This window comes from Cheilinus undulatus, linkage group 24, assembly GCF_018320785.1.
Source record: "Cheilinus undulatus linkage group 24, ASM1832078v1, whole genome shotgun sequence".
Lineage (NCBI taxonomy): Eukaryota > Metazoa > Chordata > Actinopteri > Labriformes > Labridae > Cheilinus > Cheilinus undulatus.
Window position 1 is genome coordinate 5,070,362 of NC_054888.1, and position 26,453 is coordinate 5,096,814.

At 39.9% G+C, this 26,453-nt stretch overlaps 1 protein-coding gene across 1 annotated transcript in view; it reads right to left on the reverse strand.

Moving 5' to 3' along the window:
- Positions 1-26,038, reverse strand: part of LOC121506237 (diacylglycerol kinase zeta-like) — a 182,278-nt gene extending 156,240 nt beyond the window's left edge. Inside the window, exons 1-2 of the mRNA XM_041781945.1 lie at positions 25,597-26,038; positions 20,131-20,255 (exon numbers count right to left, since the gene is read on the reverse strand). Coding sequence (XP_041637879.1) covers positions 20,131-20,255; positions 25,597-25,710 — 239 coding nt within the window. The 5' untranslated portion in view covers positions 25,711-26,038. The remainder of the gene's footprint in view (positions 1-20,130; positions 20,256-25,596) is intronic.
- Between the last annotated feature and the right edge of the window lie 415 nt (positions 26,039-26,453).

Sequence of the window (26,453 nt, forward strand, 5' to 3'; positions counted from 1 at the left end):
TGTACAATGGTGCAAGTCTATCACTACTTAAAAGTCTTATCTCACACAAGCAGAGATTTACAGCACATTTATGACACAAACTGCCGCAATTTAAATGTTTTGAATTATTTTTTACATTTATTCATGCAAAAAAAGCAGGTGAGAGGCAATTCCCGTGCTAAAACAAATGAATGTGAGGATGTTTTTGTTTTTAAGGATACTAAAACATAAAATTCACAATAAAACTTCAAGGTCCTTTCTTTGTAACTGATAAAGCATAACTTCTGTCATGAAAGCATAATTTTAAATCATTAAAACCTACTTTAGGGCTTATTTTTGTCTCTGTAATGAAGGTTTGATAAGTAGATAACATCTGCATGAATGGAAATACCTGGAATGTCTGTCCCATTAAAACTGTGAATTGTAGTGAGGATTTTTACCTCTTCCACTTGGTTTTCACTGCAAGGAAAAATCTATTTCACTGACTGACCTCATCAGATCAATGTCTCTAAAAAGCAGTGTTTCCTGGTTTGTTGTAGAGGTTGTCGATATTTCCAGTACTTTGATATTTTCAGTACCACATGTTCTGATCTTTTCCACATGATCTCTCTTTTTAAAGGTTTATTTTGTTTTGCTTTTGTGGGATGTTTATTGGTCTATTTTTAAAAGGCTAGCTTCAATTCAGTATTTCAGTCAAAAAGCTTGCCTGGTGGTTTTATCGCTCCATGAAGTCTATGATTGAAGGACAGCGAGAGCACAGAGATGGGTAAACGAGAAGGGCTGGGCCAGCTTTAGTGGTAGCGTAACAGGTAGAACTATTATTACTCTAACTGTAGGTGAGTATGTAGGATGATTTGGATTCATAGAATGACTCTGAGTATGCAAGAAATACCTGGATGTTTACTAGAACGAGCTTTGGAAACAAAGCTCAGATCTAGTCCAAACATACCCAGAGTCGACTGGCACCAAATATCAGAGGTAAGGCCTGGCAGGAGGCCTTGGCGTGCTTTCCGAGCCTGTTAAGGCCTCCGGGGCAGCGGTGTGCATTGTGGACAGGTCAGCAGTAGTGCTTAACAACTTGGGAAAATGATCAAATTGTGACTTTTTCCCCAATATTGCAATAGCAATTTGATATGCGATTATTTTTCGAAGTTCCTCGTCCGACGTTTTTCTCTACAAACTAGCAATAAATCAGTGCCAACAGACGCACCCATGGTCCCTGGACGGCTGGAAGTCATGGCAGAGGGTCAATATTCCTCTATTCCTCCAGCATTGTGAGTATTCTCGCTACAATTCACTGTCTTTCTCTCTGTTACGCTCCGACTCATCTCCTCGACCAGGCGTGCGTCTTTCAAACTCTATATACTCCAAAACTTTGAATAGAAACACACCCACAAACTGCTGCTGGGATTGAAGTTACTCATGTCCACCATCTCCTGGTGTAAAGTGGTAACAGCCAGACCTCCGCCATTAGCCCTAACTCCCGACAGTACAGAATCCTTTAAAAAATTCCTGGATCCAGATGGTGATCCAGATCACTCCCAAAATCTAATCACTTCTTCCTTATGCCATTTCTGACATTTCCTAAAAATTTCATCAAAATCCGTCCACAACTTTTTGAGTTATGTTGCTAACAAATTAACAAACAAACTAACCAACGAACAAACCCACCCGATCACATAACCTCCTTGGTGGAGGTAATAAAGAACACATTTGGTAGATTAAACTAAGGCAAAACAATTTTGAAAAAATAACTAATCACGATTGCATGCAGACAAAAGTGTCTTCCGGTCCATGGTCCTTCCGGTCTTACTATACTGCCCTGGTTTTTTCTGATGGTCAGAGGCGCCAACTGGACTCCTTTGTGACAACATCTCTTCTTTGGGTATCATTGGCCAAGACCGTGTGACGAATGCTAGTATGCTAGGGAGAGTGGGGATGGGAAGGGCCGACAGCTTTTATGGGCATCTGGCGCACTTACCTGACGTGACCCTTCTAATTGCATACGGGAGCCCAGGACCCAGAGGGCTGGTGCAGATGCTGGGGGCGACCCCATGCGTAGTGGGGAGAACATCAGGGAAGACATTTGGAGACATGAGGTATGGGTCTGATGCAGGCATGGAGGATGGTCATCTGAAGGCCGGAGCAGCACAGGACCAAGGTTGATGCGAGAAGTGCCAAACCGGTATATGCTCCCAGACCTGACCTGATCGTGGCAGATTTGACAAAAATCCCTCAAAGCGTTCTTTAAAAATTTTATAATCAACCAATTCATCCTTGAGTCAGAGACATTTGTGCAAATTTTTAAGAAAATTCTCATAAGCGTCTTGCAATATCACACTCACAAGCATAGCCTGGCAAATGAGAGGAAAACACAAAAGCCTGATGCCTCTGGCCTCAGCTATAGACATCCTGGAGGCATAAAAACTACAGCTGTTTAATGAGACCGAGGCCCACAAGAGAAATTAATCGACCAAAAACTGCAGACAAGCTGCTCTGTGATGTCTAAATTGTACAAAAATAAAGTCAAAGTTTCAGTACCAGTGTATTCGTGTGATTTATAAAGTGTGCAGGAGTTTAATTCCATTTTCGATGAGTGAAAATGAGAACTGACCCCACGTTGGGTGCTTCAGATTTCCTTTTTCTTTCTGTGGTATCAGTCTCATACAGAAGTCCAGACTTCGTCTGTCATGGCAGCCCTTGCGGGAGTGGAACGACAGGGTTGCACAATCAGCTACAAGAGCAACAAGTTAAATTGCATCACTGTGCATCAATAGAGGGCGATAGCCTGCACAGAGGGTGGGGGACTGTGGTCTTTTTTTAATATACGATAACATTTGTCTGATTTTGACATGCAAAGAGTTGTTTTTCCTCCAACTGCGATGCTGATTAAGATTAAAAAGTCAGAGTTTGCACGCCACAGACTCCTCTGCACAGATTTGGATTGTTGCTGCACCCTCAGAGTCCCTGTTTGTCCTTTTTTGCTCTCTCTCTCTCTCTGCCATCTGTGTTTGCCTCCATCTGTTGAGCTAAATTATGCAACTTTTTGGCTCCAGGCGAGAGGAGCATTGTTCTTCCCCTCCCACTCCCTCAGCTGGTCAAAGTTAGAGTATCAACACCTGTCGATCAGGATCTGAGGTGTGATCATCGCGCCTGAGGCTGCAGAGAAACGAGCACAACACTGAATTATCAGACAATACAGAGGATTAGAAGACCTAAAGGGCTGCTCTGTACAAGTAACAAGGCTGTCATGAGTACATAATTGCACTTTGCCATCATTGTAGTAATTCTGGCCTTATTTATGCTCATACTGTAACGTCTCATCTCCTTAACCAAAGAAAAACTTGGAAGGTTGAAATGACACCCACAAACTGACCAAAACCAATCTCCAGATCAACCTTCACGGAGTCAACCGTCGGACTCACACAGGAAGACGGTTCAGGCCTCCACGTCCTCCATTAATCCCTGATAATTGGACAACTTGTCAGGCGTTAACCCTTTCATAATATCCAGCATTGCCTTGTCTCATCTCATCTCCTCTCAGATTATCTTGTCTTGTCTCATCTCATAGAATTTCATACCATCTGGTATCGTATGGTATTGTCTCTTATCACTTGGTTGTGTAACATAATAGTGTTGTACTCAAGACCACACTATCTGAGACCAAGACTTGCCCAAGACCAGAATGCACCGAGACCCAGACAAGACCAAGACTTTTGGGGCTGAGACTGAGTTAAGACTGAGACCAAGACAAGCCAAGACCAAGAGAAGACCAAGACTTTTGGAGGGAGGTCGAGAGGAAGACCAAGACCAAGACAAGCCGAGACCAGAGTGCACCGAGACCAAGACAAGAACAAGACTTTTCAAGGTTGAGACCAAGTCAAGACAGAGACCAAACAAGCAGAGACGATAAAAGACCAAGATTTTTGGAGGTCCAAACTGAGTCATGACCGAGACCAAGACAAGCCGAGACCAGAGTGCACAGAGACTGAGACAAGACCAAGACTTTTAGTGGTCGAGACCAAGTCAAGACCGAGACCAAGACAAGCAGAGACCAAGACGAGACCAAGACTTTTGGAGGCTGAGACCAAGTCAAGACCGAGACCAAGACAGGCAGAGACCTATAAAAGACCAAGACTTTTGGAGGTCCAGACCGAGTCAATACCGAGAACAAGACAATCTGAACCCAGAGTGCACAGAGACGAGACAGCACCAAGACTTTTTGTGGTCAAGACTGAGTCAAGACCGAGACCAAGACAAGCTGAACCCAGAGTGCACAGAGACCGAGACAGGGCCAAGACTTTTAGAGGTTGAGACCAAGTTAAGACGAAGAGAAGAGAAGACCAAGACCACAAAAATCAATTTAAAAGACCATGATAAGGTTGAACAGTTAAAAAGCATTCTCTCTTTAATTTTAGTTTTCTTTTTAATAAATCTGACACATAAAAACAAATTCACAAATTTATTAGGCCATCACCCAAAGTAAGGTTTATGCCACAGCTGCCCTAAACTAACAGCATTGGTAATTACCAAAATCATTTTTTATGTTTCTGCAATGGTTAATACACCAAGATGTAGAAGCTCTTTAACCAAAATGATATTTTTAATGCTAAAATATAATTATTATTGTTATCCATGAATTTTCAAATTTACTGATTTACAAAAGAACTGAAAAAATAGTAAAGCACAATATTATTTCTTGATTAATATGTCAAATTATAGTTATTTACTTGCATTCCTGAACAGAAAAATGAGTTTTAGTGGTTGAATGTTATGCTTGCTTCATGTCTGACTTCTCAGAGAAGCCCAGTGTGCCAGCTCAAATTTGGGTGAATTCAGTTTGAAATTCCTCATTCCTATTCAAAATGGTAAAAGGTGGCGAGCTCACTGAAAATGAAAGAGTCCGCATTAAAGCACTTCATGATACTGGATGGTCTCTGAGACAGGTAGTCTAATAAATTTGTTAAGCACTGTATATGTCGCCAATTTACTGTCTAAGTGATAGATATAGAAATCATGTAGCCAAACAAGCCCCAGTTGGGCCTGCTGCTCAATCATATCTCCACTGTCCCAATGCCATAATCCTACTTTTGTGGATACAGGAGTAAGGGAGACTTTATTGAACCTAAAATAAACTCTTGGTATCAGGTTTTCATTCTTGCCACTGGTAAATGTTTGATCTTAATGGAAGCTCATGACAAAGCCTTTAAACTCATGTTCATCTAATAAACGCCCATTTAAAATCCTTCTAAGAGCAGCCATATCTAATTATAACACACAAACCTAATTTTCCTCCAATTAGAGTGATCATTGCCAGGAAGACAGCTCTTAATGTCGGAGTCTTATCAGCATCTGTCGGCTCTGATAATCTGGATAGTATTCATGTTTTGTTTTTCTTTTAGAGAATTAAGACTCTCCTTTGAAGGCAGCAGGTCTGCTCTCCATCTGCGCAGTTTATTCTGCTGATTATGTGTGATTAAAAAACAGCAGACGCCAGAGTAACCTTGATTATATTCAAGGAAAAGCGACACCTGGGTGATTTTCAGCTTGTGTTTTTACTCTCTCCCTCCTAGATTTTGCAGCGAGAGTAAAACATCTGAGGCGAGGATTTGGAATAGATATGAGCCGATTTAAAACGACCACCCTCTGGGTCGCACATGATGACGAACGCACGCCGCAGCGCCACACATCCAGCTGATCCTTACACAACTCCTCCAGTGAGTCAGGAGAAGTGTGCCAGATCGCCCCGCCCCCCACGAGCCCGTGTGGATTAGTGATGATACTAAATTATGCTGAGATTAGGCTTCATGCTGGTGGTGACGTAACAAGCGGCTGATGAAGCTTCACTGTGTCTGACTGTGTGACCTCCAGCTCACTGATAGGAAACATCCGCTTCAATTAAACATCTGGAGACACGTAAACAATCTGTACGATAATTTACAACGTCGAGCAGGCGTCCCACAGGATTTCACAGATAGATTTCACATGGGTTTAAAGCGGCTTGTTCAATGTAGACTGCAGCTTCAATGGCAAAAAGGCCAATTTAAAGGCTAGAAAACCTGGAGCATCAAAAAAGTGTATCTGTTTGTGTAATTTAAACTGCCTGAAGCAAGCCTGCAGAGACAGACATTTGAACATATTTCTTTTTTCTTAATAGAGTCTGGTAGCTTTGAAAAGAAATGTTTATCCTGCACAACAAGGGCTACTGCAAGTGCATGTAACAAAAATGCATTAAAACTAGAATTTAAAGAAAAAAAGACAACAAAGTTAAAGATTTAGGCAGTTGTAGATCAGAATCCTCCATGTTAAATGTAGGTTTTATCAGGGGTCCCATACCTTTTTTCCTCTGATCCCTTCTACAAGTGTCCAAGAAAGGCTAAGCCCTCCTGTGGCCCACATGGAAGAAGGCGATAATGCATTACTGTCAAAAAATCTGCATCATTTCAATAGTTTCTCTGATAAAACCTTTTGCTAATGTGGCTAATGTTAGCGCTAATGTGGCTAATGCTAACATTAGCCATATTAGCCTTTGATCCTCTTTGCAGGTAAATGTCCACATTGTTTTGGGTTTTAGCTGAGTATAACCTGAAGCAGCCTATCATAACTTTATCCCTCTACATCAAAACAGAGCTAACCCGCACTGTTCCTATGAGATACTATCAGTTCTATCAGTTTACTGCTGTTTACATCACATTAAAGAGCATTATTACTGCACGGCAGTAGCCATTAGCTAGACCTATAGCAGCTTCTAGTGGCTGGAGGTTGGAGTACAGTTCAGATGGCACCTTTGACAAGGGTTTAAGGCCTAAAGTGACAAAAAAGAAAACAGTAAAATCCGGATGGTAAGTGGCCTTTTGCATATAAGACAGTCTGTTTCTAAAATATCTAAAAGGAAAATTGTTTAAACCACCCTATTGTGTGGCAAAGTCTGTAAGATGCTGTTTCTGTGCAGCTGTTTTGCTCTTTTAGTACCATCTGTTTTTGCAGAATTGGGTTTGTGACTCAAAATACCACAGAACGATAGTTTAGCTATCAGCCTCAAGAGATTGCTGGAAGACTGACTCACAGCTCAATGCCCTCCTCCCCCAGTCAATAACCGACTAGTCTAAAGAGAAGAAAAAGTCTAATTCCTCACAGGATCATTGTGTCAGCAGGTGTGAAGCTCATCTGATGAACTCTCTACAGCGTGGCTAACATTAAAAGCTAGTTCCGCCAGTCTTCGCTCCTCTTTGCGGATTAAAGGGATACTTCAACATTTTGGCAAATTCGCCCATTGCCATAATTCCTATAGTCTTAGTAAAAGGTTCATTACCTTCAGTTGTCGGTGCAAGCTGTTTTTAGATCGCTGCTGCCGAGTTCGGACCTGCTCTGCCAACTCAATGTAAGCAGATGGTATTCCGGCTTTCCCTCATCAAACTCATCAAATACACAATCCAACTACTCCAAAACACTCTCGTGGACAAGTTGTCACCTGCACATTCACCACGCTATGAAATAATAACGTATACTTATGTAACGTTACGACACATGAAGCAAATACTCGGAACTATTTCTTGAGTAAACCACTGGGCGGAGTGGCATAGTGCAGCAGCCATGTCTGGAGTATAGCTAAATGCTTTGCATTTAGCTTTAAAACATTTCCGTCTCGTAATGTTCCAAGATTATTTCATAGCGTGGTGAATGTGCAGGTCACAACTTGTCCACGAGAGCATTTTGGAGTTGTTGGATTGTGTATTTGATGAGTTTGATGAGGGACAGCCAGAATACCGTCTGCTTACATTGAGTTGGCACAGCAGGTCCGAACTCGGCAGCGGCAATCTAAAAACAGCTTGCACTGACAACTGAAGGTAACGAACCTATTACTAAGACTATAGGGATTATGGCAATGGGCGAATTTGCCAAAATGTTGAATTATCCCTTTAACACCGTGCTTTGATATGTGGCCTCTTTTCACTTTAGTTGAGCAGTTATATGTGAGTTCAACCACTGACAGTCTACATAACAATTTATTTCCTTTTGCTACTTAAAAACCATCATACCATGCTGCTCATACTGCATGCTAACCGCTAAGCTACCGCTGAGCTTCTCACATGTTCAGTGAAGAGTCGGCGGAAAGCTCAGGCAGGAAGGCAGAGGCCAGTGACTGAAGCTACAGAGGTGGGAGGTTCATTACAGTTAAAAAGAGCATTAAAGACTGGGAGATTGGGGCCCAGATGGCCTAGTGGTTTAAGGCGCGCCCCATTCTCTTATCCCTGTTTCCGACTCTATCCACTGTCCTTTCATTTCAAGCCTGAGTTCACACAAAATGGTAGGTAATAAGCTCAATCGACTTGTAAATCTTGTGCTGGCTAATCTGATAAACAAATTTAACCATTTAACAGTTAAACCACATGCATCCCTACTGAGAAGTGTTTTCAGTCAAATCAGTAGTACACAAGGTGTATTTTCTTAACAGTATACTTGCTGTTTTCTTTAAATGCCTAACAAGGAGGGAAAGCCAAAAATTTGCAGCTGCATGCACTTGCAGTAAAGACGTTGCATGTCTCAGAACTTTATCCTTGTAAGTCCCCCAGTACAAAGGCAGCAAGCAATTTTTTAGATGAAAAAAAAGAAGGGACGGGTATAAAAATGTGGCTTATACAGTGGATGTTACAGTAAATAAAAAAGTTGGGTTAACAGACTAGCAATGGTTCTGGTCCTGACTACCATGGTACTGGGTATTTTACCTTTTAGCCGGTGAATCAAGACCATCACCACAACACTCTATTGGTGGGCAGTAAACCAGTATCAATACCATCACTGTTAAATTTCTGTTATGAGTTTTTGTAGCACTGCCATCACCAGCTTAAGCACGTGTTGTGCTGTTGTGCACACAAGGTAAAACTGCTGCCACCGCTTGTGTAGCAGAGTGATATGGGACAGACAACAGCTCAGTCTGAGTCCAGTCTGTATGCTTCACTCTGACACTAAAGAGCAGCCAGGTAACAAGCCAAATACCACTCATTTGTGTCTATATAATTAACATGAAGCACAGCAATGAAGTTCTTTCCTCTCCAAGTTTGACGTCTGTAATAACAGCAACATGTAGCGAGTGTCCTCGTTTTGTAGAGCCTCTAGGTGGGCCTGTGTGGGCCTTTAACAGAAACTGTGAGCTGTAATGGATCGACTTGGTTTGTCTTTATCCCAGCGCTGTAGTGATCCACATTATAATGCCTAAACAACTTTTTTTAACTCATGAGTCTTGTTTTAAACCCATGATGCTTCACAGGAGTGGGCTGTGGGGGTTAACACGGGCAAAAATGTTAACGCCATAGCTGCATATACTTGCCAGTACGTCTGCTATAGCTAAGCTAAATCAATGATAAACACACTATGTCTCACAAGTTCTTCACAGAAAAATCTGATCTGATTGTTATTTTTCTCAAGTGCTGTTATTGTGAAGGCCCATACCAGGAAATGTGGCATGTCAGTAGCAGCTTGACCTCAGCAGGAGAGAAATGAAACCTAAAACTAAAGATGCAGTAAGAAAGAAGTGAACAAAGAGAGACTTATAAAATCATTTTTCTGTGATCTTATGCTCATACGTGAGTTCAGTGTCGTCACAGGTTTGTTATAGGGGGATAGTAGGCCATATCACCCAGCCAGTCCCTCACAAGCCCAGCAGAGTCTTAGGAGGGAGATGGAAAAGACATGCAAGTCAGATCTGAACCTGGTCCACTCACTTTCAGGACAACAGCCTCTAACACTGGGTACCCAGATGAAACCACCAAGGGATTCTTTGTGCAATGTTTGCAGTGAGCCTGTCACTGACAAAAACTCACATCAATCACATTTTCCAGCTCTTTTCCACCTACAACAAGCTGGAAGAAGTTTTCCTTCTTAAACCACAATAATCAGAAAAAAAATATCACCCAGATTCAAGAAACCTGCTGCAGCTTGTCTCTAACCGCAAAGTTTCACTTGTGATCTTAGCTTGCTTTAAGGCGTGGTCACACATGGAACACTGAACCAAAGAGGTCAGTGAAACAATGCTGCAAAGCTCGGTGTTGAATTACTCTGTAAATAATTCAGTCTGTGCATTCATCGTCATCATGTGTGAGTTTATGAGAGTTTCCATGACAAAGAAATCAGACAGAGGTTCACCCGGAGCAGCTGTGTGAGGAGAGGCTTGTTTACGCACCAGGGATGACAATTAGATTAGGGACCAACTGTTTCTACAGCAACAGACAGGCCAATAACTCAAGACATGGGAGAGAAAGTGCAGCACACGGAGCTCTAATGTTCATGTTTGTGTGAGAAATCCTGAGCAAATACAACAGCAATGCTCTGAAATATCTAAGATTTAATCCTGGAAATCAGATCACAGGAGCTGCGGGGGAATGAATCGTCGAGGTCAAAAGACTTGAAAACAATCATCTTCTACAGCGCTGAGGGATTACACTTCAGGTTGCCATTCAGTTTGAAATGTGGACACTAACAGCTGAGAAAATAGCACAACAAAACATCATAATCCTTTCAAAGAGCTTCATGATGACGACTGTCAGAAATAATGAGAGTTTCATTATGGGGAGCCACAATGAAGCAAAGCCACGAGAAAAGCTGGGAACTAAAATACTCAAGTATGGATGCAACAAGAGTTTATTTTTATCATGGATCTTTAAAACTAATTGAATTATCTTCAAGTCAATAAAGTCTTTCGTCTCTATGAAGCCCAATGAATCAGCAAACAGATGAAAACAGCCAGATGTAGCATACAAACGAGGCCAGGGGTCCTAGCTCTCCTAGGGAGTGTGCCAAGGATCTCAGGTGGGTCACGGGGTCCTGTCTGCTCTGACCTTTCCCAAATTACATGTGCATTTATTTTTGTTAGAATTATGATTAGAGCATGCCAAATTTAGCTCATCTGGTGGGGTAGGCACCCAAATACAGAGGCTGTAGTCCCTGATGCGCCAATCGCTGGATTGATTCCTGGTCTTGGCACATGTTTGGTGCATGTCTTCCCTCCACTCTCTCTCCTGTCCCTTGTCAGCTGTCCTATCTAAATAAAGGCATAAATCCCCAAAAGTAATCCTAAAATATCATGATTAGAAATATGGGGCTGCTCAGCAACAGCTTCCTAGTCAAGACCTTGCAGAGTCTGCATGTTCTCCCTGTGAATGCATGGGTTCTCTGCATGTACTCCAGCTTCCTCCCACCACCAAAGACATGCTCCTTTTTTTAATCAGTAACTCTATATTGGCTGTTGGTGTGAAAGTGATCATGTCTGGTTGTTTGTCTCTATATGTCAGCCCTGTGATTGACTGGCAACCAGTCCAGGGGGGTACTGAATGGCATAAACAGTATAAAAATGGATGGGTGATTAGAAACATGATGCATGAAAGCTGCTCCAAAAGATAAGTAAATAAAGAGGATCTGTTTATTATTAAAGGAAAAAAAACAGAATCTCTGAGACGATAGGGTTTTATATTTACAAGAAACCGAACTCAGAATTCCTGAGTTTAAAAAGAAGTTCATGATGAGAAAAAATAAATAAATAAAAATTTCTGAGTTGAAAAAATTGTAAATTCACTAGGAATGTTCTGATACCATTTTTGTCTTCCGGATAAGATTCTGATACCAAGGTGTTGGGTATCAGTCGATACCAAGTACTGATACTGACTGTGCAAATTATTTTGGACCTATACCCAACAAATAGAATCATAATGTACACCATCTCTGTGACCCTTAAGTTGTTTTTCTGCTGATTATTGAGGGTGACCAATATGGCGGTTAGCATTCGCACTAGCACTCGAGCTGGCGCTAATCACTGTTCATAATGGATAAAAAAATGTTCAATGTTGGGTTTACTGGTGTGGATTTAATCATTTAAGTCCTCAAAAGTCACTTGAGTTTCAGGCTTGCTGAAAATGCTGCTGTAAGGGATTTATAGGCATCAGTGGGAAAGCACAACGGAAAAACAAAGAAGAGGCAATGATTTTTGGTTCAAAAGTTATTTTTCTTTGATAAACGGTGTCACTTCTTGTTGTGTACGACAGCCCCGGTCTGAAAGGCACTTTAACGATCACAGTCTGAGAAAAACCGTCACACAGCCACCATTCTTTGCTGCTGCAGTGGGTCCTTTGGTTCTTCTTTGCTGCTCTAAAAACGGTAGCCCGTGCATGCGGTGCTTTCCAGCAGCGAAGAAGAATCAATTTCCGTTTTATAGCGCTAACATTTAGCACGGCTAAACAAAGCAAAATATAAAGCTAAACCAAACGATATTAGATTGGTGCATAAACTCGTGTACTCGCTGATACCAAAATCTGCATTTTAAGCAGTATCGGATGTATTTCTGATACTGGTATCAGTATCAGAACAACCCTAAAATTCACACACTATAAAGTTAAAAATTTACAAGAGACCAAACTGGAAACAGTAGTTTGATAACCCCAGCATACAGAAATGTCTCTGCTAAGTCCAGATGATTATGAAAATGTGATAAATCTGGGATAAAATCTGAGTATTTCCTTATTGCTGAGTCTCAGTGAGAAGTATCTTTGATTTTGCGCTCAACTGCAGGACTTGTCCAAGGAAAACCACTTCATCTGATTTGATTTTCTTCCATACAATCAGCTTTTTACAACTTTATATTTGTTTTTATTTGAGTTTTGGTAAATGTATATCTACAACTTTTAAAGTAAAAAGTTGTGGGTTTTTTTCTCAAAAATGAATGGATTCCCTTTATGGGTTTCTTTTCTTGCTGTCCGAATACACTGTTTGAAGAAATGGATAGTTTATGCATAGATCTTAGAAAAAGTAAGTGTTGGCCTATTACAATGAGTTGTTCGATTTCTGATACCAGTATCAGAAATATGTCCAATATTGCTTAAAATGCAGGTATCGGCAAGTACACAAGTTTATGCACTGATTCAACATCATTTAATTCAGCATTATATTTTGCTTCACTTAGCTATGCCAAATGTTAGCACTATAAACCGTAAACCTATTCTTCTACAATGCCTGAAAAAATACAAGTAGGCGGGGTTTAGTGGAAAAAAGGTTGGGAACCACTGGGTTAAGCAGCACATTTATAAAGCAAAAATCAAAAGCAGTAATAGAAATGTGATTTTTTTTAAAGAAGACTTTCTTTAACTTTGAACAAGGTGATTCAGATCAGCTCTTCCTTCTTAAGTGGACAATTGTGCAAAGTTTGAGGAAAATCCCTCTAAGTAGTCTTGAGATATCACGTTCACAAGCAAGGGGTGAACAGGAGCCCCAGTTACCTCGACCTTTGACCTCCAGAATCTAATCAGTTCATCCTTGAATCAGGATAAACATTATGCAGATTGAAGAAAATTAGTTTCAGCCTTCTTGAGTTATTTCCAGCTTTGGCTAGCACTGGCATGGAGGAATAAAAATATTCAATAAAACTCAACTGAAATGTATTTACAAAGAATATCTCAGACATTAAAGTACACAACCTAAAGCACGTAAATGGACTGGAAATTAAATCACAAGTTTAGAACAAATGGTAAAATTATAAATGACTAAATCCTGAGGAAAAAAAAATAGGAGAAAAAAACATGTGGGGGTTTCTCAAATCAGCTAAAGCCAAGAGATTAACCTGAAAATGTCAAAACCATGCTTAAAATTAAAAGCCAGATTCATCTTAAAAACATTTTTAATCAGGGGCATAAAAGCAAAAAGATCTCTCCCCGGTGCTTGACTGTGACTCATGAAGCACATTTTAAAGGGATACAAAAACTTTACATAAATGTATTTAAAGGTTTGGTACTCTGTGTAATAAAGAGGAAAAGATTCTATTGGATTCAATGAAGCTGTTCTTACTGAGTGTATGTAGCTCCCCATTTGAAGTCTGATTCCTCAGTTGAATTAATAAATACCAAAATTACCATATCAATGGTTTGGAAAGGTTGAATGATCCTGGACTTTAAAATACACGAGGTCAGAGTGTCTCGCTCTTATGTAACACAGAAAGATCAGCATGTTAATTAACAAACGGATTCTACAGATAAAGGCAGAGAAACATGGAGGCTGGGAAGATGTGCAGCTTTGATTGTATCTGGGCAGATTTATTTAGATGAGTGGGAATGGATTTTTTTTTTCAGTGCAGTGTTTAAATGGTTCAGATTGCAAGGATACGGTTGCCTTTTTTCATTTTTCTTGCAGTTTGAAGAAACCAAACTAGTCACTCACTTAGTCGCTCACTAGAAATCTGTTTGCACAAATACTAACTTCATACTGAAAATCCAGGAAGTATCAATGTTCTTAATGGTTGGCTACCTGCTGATCGCAGCAGGGGTATGACTTTTGTGAAGTAACGCTAGGCTTCATCAGTTTTAGATAGAACAAGCTAACTATTTTTGCTCGTATTGCGAATGTGATGTCATTTGCTTTGTTTAAGGGCATTATCATTTTTATGTCACACATTTTGCTTAAGAGAAACATAGTTAAAACACAAAAAGGAGGATTTTTGTAAATAATTATTTTAAAAAAAAATTGACACTTGAATGTTTGCATAACGGGCATAAAATCTCAGCCGTTGCAAAAACTGATTTTTTAAACTGGTATTTTGACACATTTCAAGTTAAAGAAATGTTGCAACTTCTGCAATTTGAAAATTGCAGCAGATTTAATCTAATTTGCAATAAATTTTCCAGCCCTATTCAACACCACAGCAACAAAAATTAAAGTCCTATGTACACAGTACTGGGTCATCTCTAGGGCTGACACCATCCTGTTGGTTGGACAGTGAGCTTTAGTCCTAACAAAATCTCACTGGACAATCACAGATATAGAGGGAGCGATAGAAGATGTAATCGAATCTGTGTTTCAGAGAAAATGAAGTTATTTTGTAACTTTTTCGAGCAGTTGCAAACGTAGGCACATGCCGACACCTCAGCACAGTTGTGCAGGAAGTTGCTGTAGTTGGCTCCCTTCATCGTCTCAATTAGGGATGCACTAAACTTTAAAGTGTGTTTCAAGGACAAGTGTGTTTATTTGTTTATCCTAAAACCTTAAAGTGTGTTGAGAGGACTGAATTTTTAGGTCTGAAAAACATATTTTAATATTTGTGTCAACATCAGCTAAAGTGACTCTGTAAATATTGCAAAAATCAGATATCCTAATCTCATTAAAATACACATGTAAATGTAAAAGTCTATCATAGACAGACAGCGAACAGGTGAGAAGGATAACAAAGTCTAGTCACCCCTGAAGGTATTTTCTTACATCCTGACCTGCTGACTTATTTTCAATTTATTTGGTGGAGAAAAAAAAAAAAAAAAGAAGCGTTTGATGCAATCATGACATTATTTATGTTGGGGAAATACACAACATGGGCTGGAATAAAAGTGTCCTGTGAGTTATCTTTATAAAATGAGACAAAAACAGTTATAACGACTAGTTTATATCTTAATATCATCGGAAATCACATGACAAGTGTAGACAGGTGCACACTGGTCTGCAATGAGGAGTCGGTTATCATTTTAGTCCAACATAATAAGGTTAAAATAATTAAAAATGCTATAAAAAACAGTCCCTGATTAGCTACTGTGCAAGCTTTTATTTGATTTGATTTCCCAGCCACCAGAGGATTGGTCAGTAAATGGTAGTGATGCACCAACGCATTGTTATAATGGTGGCCCTGTGAACACTCATCGCCTGTGACATGCATCAATGACAGATGCCATTGTGTGCCAAACGTGTGAGACAGACAAATCTTAAGTGCATACTGTTGTGAAAGATGATGATAAAATATGAGAAGAGTGATGACAGACAGCGGTCTTTCATATTTTTGCTGACTGTCTGGATCAGGTGAGTTTGCAGCACACATTGTCTTTGATGTTGTAATTTGCCAAAAAATGGGACATTTAAACATCCGCAAGTTGTCTATTTGTGCCTGCAGGTTCTGAAGGTACAGCCAGGAATAAAGCCCTTAAGACTGAAGCAGGACATCTCAACCCGATGGACTAATAGGCCACAAACACTCGCCACATATGCTACAACTACAATCTCCCTGCAACGTGAACGCCACAGCAGTAAGTTGAAACCCTTTTACACTTCTCTCTCATTTTCAACAGCTGAAAAGAAAAATCAGCGCATCCAATTCATTAGCTGCAGATGTGATCTCCTATGTAACAGGCCTGAAACGTCTTTTACACACAGGAACGGCCACTGATCGTTGTGTTTAAACAACAACAATATACTATATCAGAGGCTGTTAGCATAGGATTATACCAAATAAGGGTCTGATCCACTTTTCTGCACCTCTACCTTATTAGATCCTGGTACAAGGACCATTATCTTGATGAGTGCATATTAATAAGCCTAATTCACACCTATGGCTCTTTTTTTGCCATAATATAATATCCAAATTGCTGTTTAATAAATGCTGACGTCACTTTTTTCCAAGTCTTCTTTTGTTGTTTAGGGATGTTTTTGATACCACAATAAATACCGTACCATAGACCTGTTACTGAGGTATTACCGTCCTGTGAGATTTTTATAGCATTACATCACTGGTAAGTAGTGGTTTATTTCAAGTTAAAGAGGCTATGTGGTTTTGTTTTTTAAAATATTTTTCACTGGAAATTTTGTTTAGTAAGTAATAAACTTCAGACTAACCCAGTCAAGAATAAAAACAAGCCAGTAACAACCCCAAAACTACCTGCCTAACATGCGATATCTAGATCCTAGAAGATCATGTTTTTAACCAATCTATTTATGCTTCTGTCACCTTAAATTATTCAAACACTGATCTTTGAAAACACACCTAACGGTGTTTGCTGTGAAGTGTCTTTTGGCCAGCTTGCCGGAGTGAACACCTTAAACCGATAAGATGTCTGCGAGCTCAGACCAAATCTTGTCATTACCTCTGCAGGGAGGAGATCAGGTCACTCATCAGGAAGCATTTAGGTTCAAAGATTAACGTCTGCAGTGTTTACACAACATTAGAGTGTGTAAACAAGACACATATGCTCCTGTGGTCGGGTTTAATACATCTCAGCAGCTCAAAGACAAGGTTACACTTAGTAGGTATAAGGTAGAGGCTAAATCATAAGGTAATGAAGTGGACGTAGCCACTGTATCGACACAGATTTGGTTGAAGCCTTCGGGATTTTGACAATAAAGTACGACTTCATTCCAGTAAAAATCAAACAGCATCAATACTTGTTTGATACCACATAAAAAAGTAGTCTAAGACTAAGTGGGTTCAAATATGAGAAACATTTAGGCACAGAGGTCAAAGGTCAGAGACATTTTGAATCCAGTGTAATGCAGTTTATCCTGCCCTGTCAACAAAATAGGCATGTTACAGCATGCTAGTGCTAAATGAAAAATCTGTGTAGTGCACATTCATTCACAGAAAGTTTAGAAAGGTGGAAATGCCCACATTAGATGCCTTTTAATCATTAGTTAAAGGAAGCATCTAATTTGCTACAGAAGCACCAAACGGGCTAACACTAATGCCAATAAATGGCAGTTTTAAGGTTTAAATTGTGACCAAAACATATAAAATATCATCAGATCAGGGAGGCTCCAACTCAACTGGAGGCAGTAAAATAATCCGTTTGTCAGTATGTCAGACACAACAATGTAAACATTACCGGCAATGGAAACTCCATCCACCCATCTATTTGTTTCCGATTATCCAAGGTCAGGTCGTGGAGGCAGCAGGCCAAGAAAGTCAACCCAGACATCTCTCTCCCCAGCAACATTTTCCAACTCCTCCTGGGGGATTCTAAGGCGTTCCCAGGCCAGATGAGATATATAATCCCTCCAGCGAGTTCTGGGTCTACCCTGAGGTCTCCTTCCAGTTGGATGTGCCAGGAAAACCTCTACAGGGAGGCAACCAGGAGGCATCCTGATCAGATGCCCAAACCTCAACTGGCTCCTTTTGACGTGAAAGAGCAGCAGCTCTACTTCGAGATCCTTCTGGATGTCCAAGCTCCTCACCCTGTCTCTTAGGCTAAGCCCAGACACCCTCCTGAGAATCTAATTTTGATCGCTTGAACCTGCGATCTTGTTCTTTCATTCATAATTCAGAGTTCATGACCATGAGTAAGGTACTGACCCTCATCTCGACCAGTAAACTGAGAGTTTTGCCTTCCAGCTCAGCTCCCTCATCACCATGACGGTGCAGTACAACGTCTGCAATACGTCTGCACCAATCCGCCTGTCGATCTCACAGTTCCTTCTACCCTCACTCATGAACAAGACCCCAAGGTACTTGAACTCCTTCACTAGGAGAAAAGACACCCTCCCCACCCGGAGGGAGCAACCTACCGTTTTCTGGCAGAGAACCATGGCCTCAGACTTGGAGGTTCTGACCCTCATCCCGCTTCGTACTCAGCCACAAACCACCCCAGTGCCTGCTGGAGGTCTCCGGCTGAAGAGGCCAACAGAACCACATCATCTGCAGTCAGCAGAGATGGACACGAGCACTGCTAATGCTAACAGATAACGAGCCTGACAGCTCCAGCTGCCCCTGTTCACCCAGGAAGGTTGAGACAGTGCACAGAGGAAAATACCAGCAGCAGGGTTGCTGTGCTGTTGAAAATATACTTAGGATGTCAAAAAGTAGATTATAAAATATTGATCGTTGGACATTTTTAATCACTTCAGAATTGTCCAAATTAATTTGTGCGATTCTGATGTGAGACCATTTTTTCCAGCTTCTCCAAAATAAATTGTCTTAAAGTATCAGGTCTGATTTTGAATGCTTTTTAAAAATACTCTGATATATAAAATGGACCGGGATTTTTCAAAGAAATAAAGGCATTGTCTTTTAGAGTTAACAACATGGCCCCATTGTATCCATCCATCCATCCATCCTTCCATTCAAACCTCTATCCGATCCGTCTTTCTAACTGCACTCTGCACACCCACCAGTGGAGATGACAGCATGTCACTCCTTTCAAACCTTTTTCAAACTGGAGAAACAGCAGGCCGTTTTTTGGTAAATTGTTGCAGAATCATGCAGAAGCTCTCCTGTACATGTTGCATTCGTTTCCTTATTCTCCTAAACAGCCTCACTTTTTACACCTGCTCACAGCATTTCAGCCAGTCTATCAAGGATCATACTGACCCAGATGAAACACGGGAAAACTCCTTAAAAAACACCAGCGAAAGTGAGGTAATACAGTAATACAGCAGCGCAATGTTCCATAACCGTCACACCCACACAGTCCAGAGAAATGATCTAAAAACTACCAAAATGATCAAGATTTTCTTACAGTTATGAATGTCTATTTTCACTCAGATTTTTGTGGATGCTAAATGACATATCAAAATTTGATATCACATTGATATTTGTATTTCAATCCAAGTTCCGTGTTTCTGTACATGGCTGCCTGCTGTTTGTCCAAAATTCTATAAACTGCTGCCAATCTTGGCAGAGAAATATATTTTTAACTCAGTGAGGTTTTTCTGGTTAAATAAATAAAAACAAAAATTTTAAAATGCATGAAACTTGGACGAAACATTTGGTTTCTCCTTTCTCTCTCTCTATATTGGAAAAATTCCTGAAGGTCTCAGCAAAAGAGATGCATATCTCCTTCCAAGATTTTCATCTTAGCAAGTGAAAAAGCAATTACATAACGCTGGCTTGAGAGGAATCCTCCCACCTTGAAGCTTTTCATAAACATTGTAAAGCCATATGGAGAAAACTGCTTTTGTGCTGCAGCTCCAAAAGGAGAAAAAAGAGGAATACCGGCATAAAAGAGACTGTAACAAAGACAAGGACTCTTGATGCCTTCACTATTCGTGAGCACTGCTTGTGTCTGTTTGCTTTTATTTTCAATGGTTGCACTTTAATGTCCTAGCCCTCATTTTTTTGTGTTGATATACAAAACAAAGAAAAAGAAAGCAGCAAAAATGCCAGTTTAGACACGAAGAACCAGTAGCCTGCAAAGTAAATCCACTTCTTCAGAACAGTACTTATATAAAAGTGATCTTAAACTAAACATTTAGGATGTGAAGAGCTTGCGGTATATCAAACCCACATGTGCTCAGACTCTCGTGACACACATCAACACACACCACCACCACAGCCTCCCCTGCAGAGTTTCCTTTCAGGTAAAACAGGTTGGCAGAAAGTGGGCCACATTCCACTTCTCTTTCATGTCTGTTTGTTATGAGCATGTCTACCTGTAGGACACCTGCTTCCTGAAGTTCAGCTGGAGAAACTCGGCCTCCATCTGGGACACCGACAGCTGGGCAGCCCCCTCCTCCACATCTTCTTCTGCTCCCTCCACAGGTTTTTCCTCTGACGCCTGAAAACGAATGAAAAACAAAAAAACCCAAAAACGATTAATGCAGTGTTTAAACAGCTAAAATCCTGCGCTGACAGGCTTCAGATCAGAGACAGGATGAAGCAATTATTGTCACATATATACCAACTATCACCTTGCATATAGTTCAGGTTTGTACAGTGGCTCTGAAGGTAAACTGCTAAAACATTTCTTACAACATGAAAAATTAAAGGAAGCCAAAGCAATATATGAAACAGATACAACATTTTAAGTTTACAGAAAAATGTCATGAAACCAGTGTTTTCCACAGAGTGATGCTGTACTTGGTCGGTAATTTTTAACATCACACTGTGATTGGTGCATTTATGGGAGGGATGTAGAAGTGGATGACGTCTCTCTAATCTACACAAATGGTGACTGGAAAAATGATAAGGTCAGCAAATATAACTGGGTGGCACACCCAAGTGTTGTCTATGTGTGGGAAACACTGATGAAACACAAAAATACTAAATGAAACATCAAACTTTTTCATGAAACTAAACAATTTGAAGAAACACTAAAACATTTCATGACACAAAGATTAACCCGTGAGACAAAAAACATTACATAAAATTCAAAAACATTTCTTGATTAGGGAAGCAAGGACACATAACTGAAGCTTCCAATCGATTCTATGCTGGCATCTGCAGATAACAACCTGGAGATAATAGGAGAATTTTTACAGGAAAGGAAAAGAAACCTGCTGGGCAAACTTTGACCTGATTTCATGGTCAAAGACGAGAGAAAATGCTGACATACTAGGAGTGTTACACTAAAAGAATTTGGTGTGCCATCACTGTCAAAAGTCTGTATGCATAACTTTGACACTTTGTATCCGTGTTTGAAAACTTTGTGCGTAAATAAATGCTTTGTACCCAAAGAAAATGGTTTTGTATTTATGAGTCAACAAATTACGAGTGTTTTTATGCAAGTATGAATCTAAAAGCTACGACTTCAAGCAGTCACGAATACCAATCTGATTTCTATGCAGACAAACTCAAGTCCTTGGGTACAAGGCGAAAAGCGTTCAAATGACGTCACCGGGGTAACAGGCAGGTCTAAGGGAGTCTAATCGAGCACTGATTCCGCCAATCGCACATGCACAATAATGGCTGACAACGGGAACGCTGCTGCTGCTGTTAGCTCTGACTCAGCATCACAGGTAAAGTAAATAACGTGATATTCTATCAACATTTTCAGTATTATTTTGATAACACTTCATTATAGTATGGATTTTTTAAACACATACAAGTTGTAGCATCAGCCCACTAGGTCGCAAGCTAGTTTTCTCATATGTAAAACGAGCGGTCAAGCCCTCAGTGTGAAAGAGGGAGGTTCGTAACGTCACCCACCCCCTGCCGCTTAAAGCCGAACACTATTGAATTATAAAACTGAAAAGCCCTAAACAAATTTATTAGCACTATATGCTTACTTACGGGACTAAAACGCATTGTAAATTGGCTTCAGTTGTTAATATTACTGAACTAATGTTGTAAAGTCACTGCAAACTGACATCAGTTGTTTATGCAGTATTACTAAGTAATGTTCTGTACTACTACACACAAGAATGGGCATCTTTATATAGCATACAGCTAAAGCAGAACTTTTACACAGAGCTCAGCTGTCGACATTACTGACCGAAAATGCTTAACATACAATGGCAATATATCTTATTCCTGGCAAGACTGAATGTTTTTTGTTGCATATAGTGTTCGGCGTTAAGCAGCAGGGGGTGGGTGATTTTACGAATCTCCTGCTTTCACAGCGAGAGCTTGACTGCTCGTTTTACATATGAGAAAACTTTAGCTTGCAACCTAGTGGGCTGATGCCACAACTTGTGTGTTTAAAAAAATCTATATTATTATGAAGTGTTATCAAAATAATACTGAAAATGTCGATAAAATATTACATTATTTACTTTACCTGTGATGCAGAGTCAGAGCTAGCAGCAGCAGTGTCCCCGTTGTCAGACATCATTGCGCATGTGCGATCGGCGGAATCAGTGCTCGATTAGACTCCCTACGACCTGCCTGTGACCCCGGTACGTCATTTGAACACTTTTTGCCTCCTACCCAAGGACTCGAGTTTGTATGTGTAGAAATCAGATTGGTATTCGTGACTGCTTGAAGTCGTAGCTTTTAGATTCATACACGCATAAAAACACTCGTGATTTGTTGACTCATATATACAAAAACATTTTTGGGGGGTACAAAGCATTTATTTACGCGCAAAGTTTTTAAACACAGATACAAAGTGTCAAAGTTATGCATACAGACTTTTGACAGCGATGGCATACCATAAAAGAAGTAATGAAAAAACATCTGTATGTGCACTGGTATTGGCGAAATTCTTATCTTAGACATCCATATCATTATCAGCCCTCATTTTCTCTATTCTTGATGCAAGCATTTTTTTTAGTAAAACAGGAAATATTTCACTAAACACAAAAGAAAAGAGTTTGTGGAATCACAAACATCTTTTAAAACATATTTGTAATGCATAAACATTTTGTGAAGCAAGAAAATATTCAAGCCATGCATTTAGTAAAACTAAATGTATTTTGTAAAACAAAAATGTTTTATGAAACACAGTTTAAACATTGTGGAACATGAAAACAGTTTGTTAGGCACAAAAAAAAAATCCTTGAAATACATAAATATTCAAAAATGATCATGTGACTCAAAAACATTTCCCTGAAATGCCAATCCATTTCTTGACACATTAAAAGATTTTGTGAGACACATTTCGTAATCCTACATGCCAGATAGACTGTCTCATATAATCATTTCATGGACATAAACGTCCGGACGAACATTCTGTCTGTCACATTCATTATGGACCAATCAGAGCAACAAGACAAAATGAAGCAGTGGGCATGAACTGCTACAGTTGAAACTTGAGCTCTGTAGGTACTGTCCTAGTTTATGAACAGTTGAGCTTGTTGGTGGATAAACTCAAGCTGAGAACAATCAGGAGACTTCCTTCTCTGCCAAGACAAGCTTTCAGCGTGGCTCTTTGCTCTTGTTTTAAAATAAGAAATATGATCCAAATCTGAGGCTTTTTGATGAGTCAAGTTGCAGTCTGAGAAACCGAGGTGACAGGGTATTTGTGGAAGCTGCTCCTAGACTGTGGAACAGTTTACCTCATAACAACAGAACTGCTAAAATGTTAAATCCTTGCTGAAGACTTATCTATTTGCACTGGCTTTCAATACAAGTTGAGCTTGACATCTTCATATATACTGTTTTTAATGCTGCTATTTCATTGTTTTCGTGAGTCATTTATTGTGCTTTTATTGTTTATCTTTAGTTTATCTTTTAACAGATTGTTTAAGCCTGTAAATCACTAGGGTTGTATCGAAAATACGGCCGATACTGCTCAAAATGCAGGTATCAGTATCGGTGAGCACACGAGTTTATGCACCGATCTGATACTGTTTGGTTTAACTTTGTAACTTGTAACAGAGTTCAATGCACTTGATGATTTATACAGCTGTATACATTAAGTACATATCTGTATAAAACAGTTGTTAATTTGCAAGCTGTAAGTTTTATATTGTATTTAGAAAAGTGCAATAATGTTTGTATTTAAAAAAAGAGAGAGACTGTGATGCAGCCCCCTATATTATTATTATTTTAATATTTAGCAGCAAAACTCAATAATCAGCAGGAAAACAACTTTTGGGTCACAGAGATGTTGTACATCATGATTCTATTTGTTGAGCCGTTTTGAGTCAAATATACAGTGTTTAACAATTTTATTAGACCACCTGTCATATTTGTCTAAAAGACCATCCAGCATCATGAAGTGCTTTGATGCGGACTCTTTCATTTTCACTGAGCTCTCCACGTTTTACCATTTTGAACAGGAATGAGGAATTTCAAACTGAATTCACCCGAATTTGAGCCGGCTCACTGGGCTTCTCTGAGAAGTCAGAAATTAATCAAGCATCACATTCAACCACTAAAAATCATTTTTCTGTTCAGGAATGCAAGTAAATAACTCTAATTTGATATATAAATTAAGAAATAGTGTGTGCTTTACTGTTTTTCAGTTTTTTGTAAATCATTAAATTTGAAAATTCATGGATAACAATAATAATTATATTTTAGCATTAAAAATAACATATGGGTTAAAGAGCTTCTACATATTGGTGTATTAACCATTGCAGAAACATACAAAATGATTTTGGTAATTACCAATGCTGTTAATTTAGGGCAGCTGTGGCATAAACCTTACTTTGGTTAGGGTTAGGGTGGTCTAATAAATTTGTTAAGCACTGTAGGTCTAAAATAATTTGCCAGTCTGAACAGTCATTTTAGAAAGTTCAGACTGGCAATGGATCAGTACTCGGTAACGGCCTTGGTATTGGAATCATATACTATAGCTACATGCCAGTCAAGCGCTCCAGCAGCAGCCCGGCCTGTAGCTACTGCCCCAATCTCCTCAAATGATGCCGATTGGCCTGGTCTGTTGTCAGACCTGGCACTGTCGTTTCAAGGCGGAGCTTGGCAGGATGGATCAGCCTGATGACAGACATGGAATCTGGCCAATCCATCTGCTTTGCAAGGTTGTATTTAAAAAGACATTTTCTGAAAACAAAAACAATGAAACCCAAAACCCTGTAAGGCAAGAAAAAATATATGTTGTGAGGCATATATTTAATAAAACAAACACACACAAAAAATGTGGCATGCAAATACATTTCTTGAAATGCACAACATTTTTGTGGGATGTTTAAATGAGATGCAAAAACCTTTACTGTAATGAAAAATGTTAAACAAGACAAAAAAAAATCATAAAACAAAACATTTTCGGAACAAAAACTTAAGTGAGACGGACAAATATTCAATGAAAGGCAATATCTTTAAAAATTGTAGATAAAAAATATGGAACATAATAAATTTTGCTTGAAACGTTATCACCCATTATATCTTCTTTATGCTGAGTTAAGATTTTGGTCTTTCACTGCCTGTTTTTGCATTTTATAAGCTGCTTTTGAGTTTCTAGAAATTATTTTGTTGTCACTGATTTTACATTTCAAAATGTTTGTTTGCTCCTTTTTTGTGCATATGGTGAGATGTGCAATTTTTCATTATTGCGGTTCACAATCCCTTGCATTTCATAAAAACTTGTTTTTTCACTAGCTTAAATGCTTCATGTTTCAACTTGTTTGTGTTTTTATTTTATCTGGTTTATGTTTTGTTATTGAGCTAAATAAAATGTTTTTGCAGTTGACCTTCAGGGCCACCATACCTTTGACTAGGTAGGTAGTAGAAAATCCGTGTTTTTTCGGCTGGTAAACACCTCCGCAAACACCCACCTGACATCCGCAGCTCTCCGGCGCGCTCTTGCTCCCCTCCCCGACGAACACGTCCTCCTCCTCGGCCACGTCCTCCAGCAAGGGCCGCTCCACGACCGGAGAGTCTCTCATCATCCCTGCGGCGTCTCTGTCTCCGTGTCCCCTGCTTTTAAGTATGAAAACACTTCAAAATGTAAATATTTGAGGCTGCTGCGCTTCTCCCCGCTGCGTCCTGGTATCAGGCTATTTTTAGAAGTTACTATTTTGGTGCGTATTTAAATGAAGCTCGTCTCTTTCTGTCCCATCCTCCGTGTGCTCCCCAACGATCCCCGAGAGATTTATCCGCGGAGTTTGCTCGTCTTCCCGGGTCACCAACGACTCCAGCTCACGGTGTGTTCAAGTGCTTCTTCCTCAGGTTGTAATTAAAAGTTGTCTGCGGTGAAAAGGTGAGCGAAGTCTGCAGAGTCCTCCATACATGTTGCAGGAAATCAGCTCCGAGCTCCCCCTCCCCTTCACCAAATCTCTCCCCCCTTTTCCTTTTCTCGTCCGATGAATAATTCATCCGCAACTCTAACGACGCGGAAGAATCAAAATGACAGAATTATGCGACTAATTTGTGATTGGTTTGTGTTTTAATTGCAAGGTGCCCCTGGAGTCCTGGCCCCGCCCCCTCTTTCTGATGAAGTAATCAAATGTTATGAGATCACAAACCAGGAAGTCAGCCCCCATAAACTCATCACTGGGGACATTTATCAGCTGGGAAATGAGCTGCTCATCATCTGGCTGCAAGATTGCATTTTCAAGCTCACAGCCGAAGATTTGAGTGACATTTTTAGTTTGATATGACTCACTGAAACTTCTGACAGGGCAGACAGGAG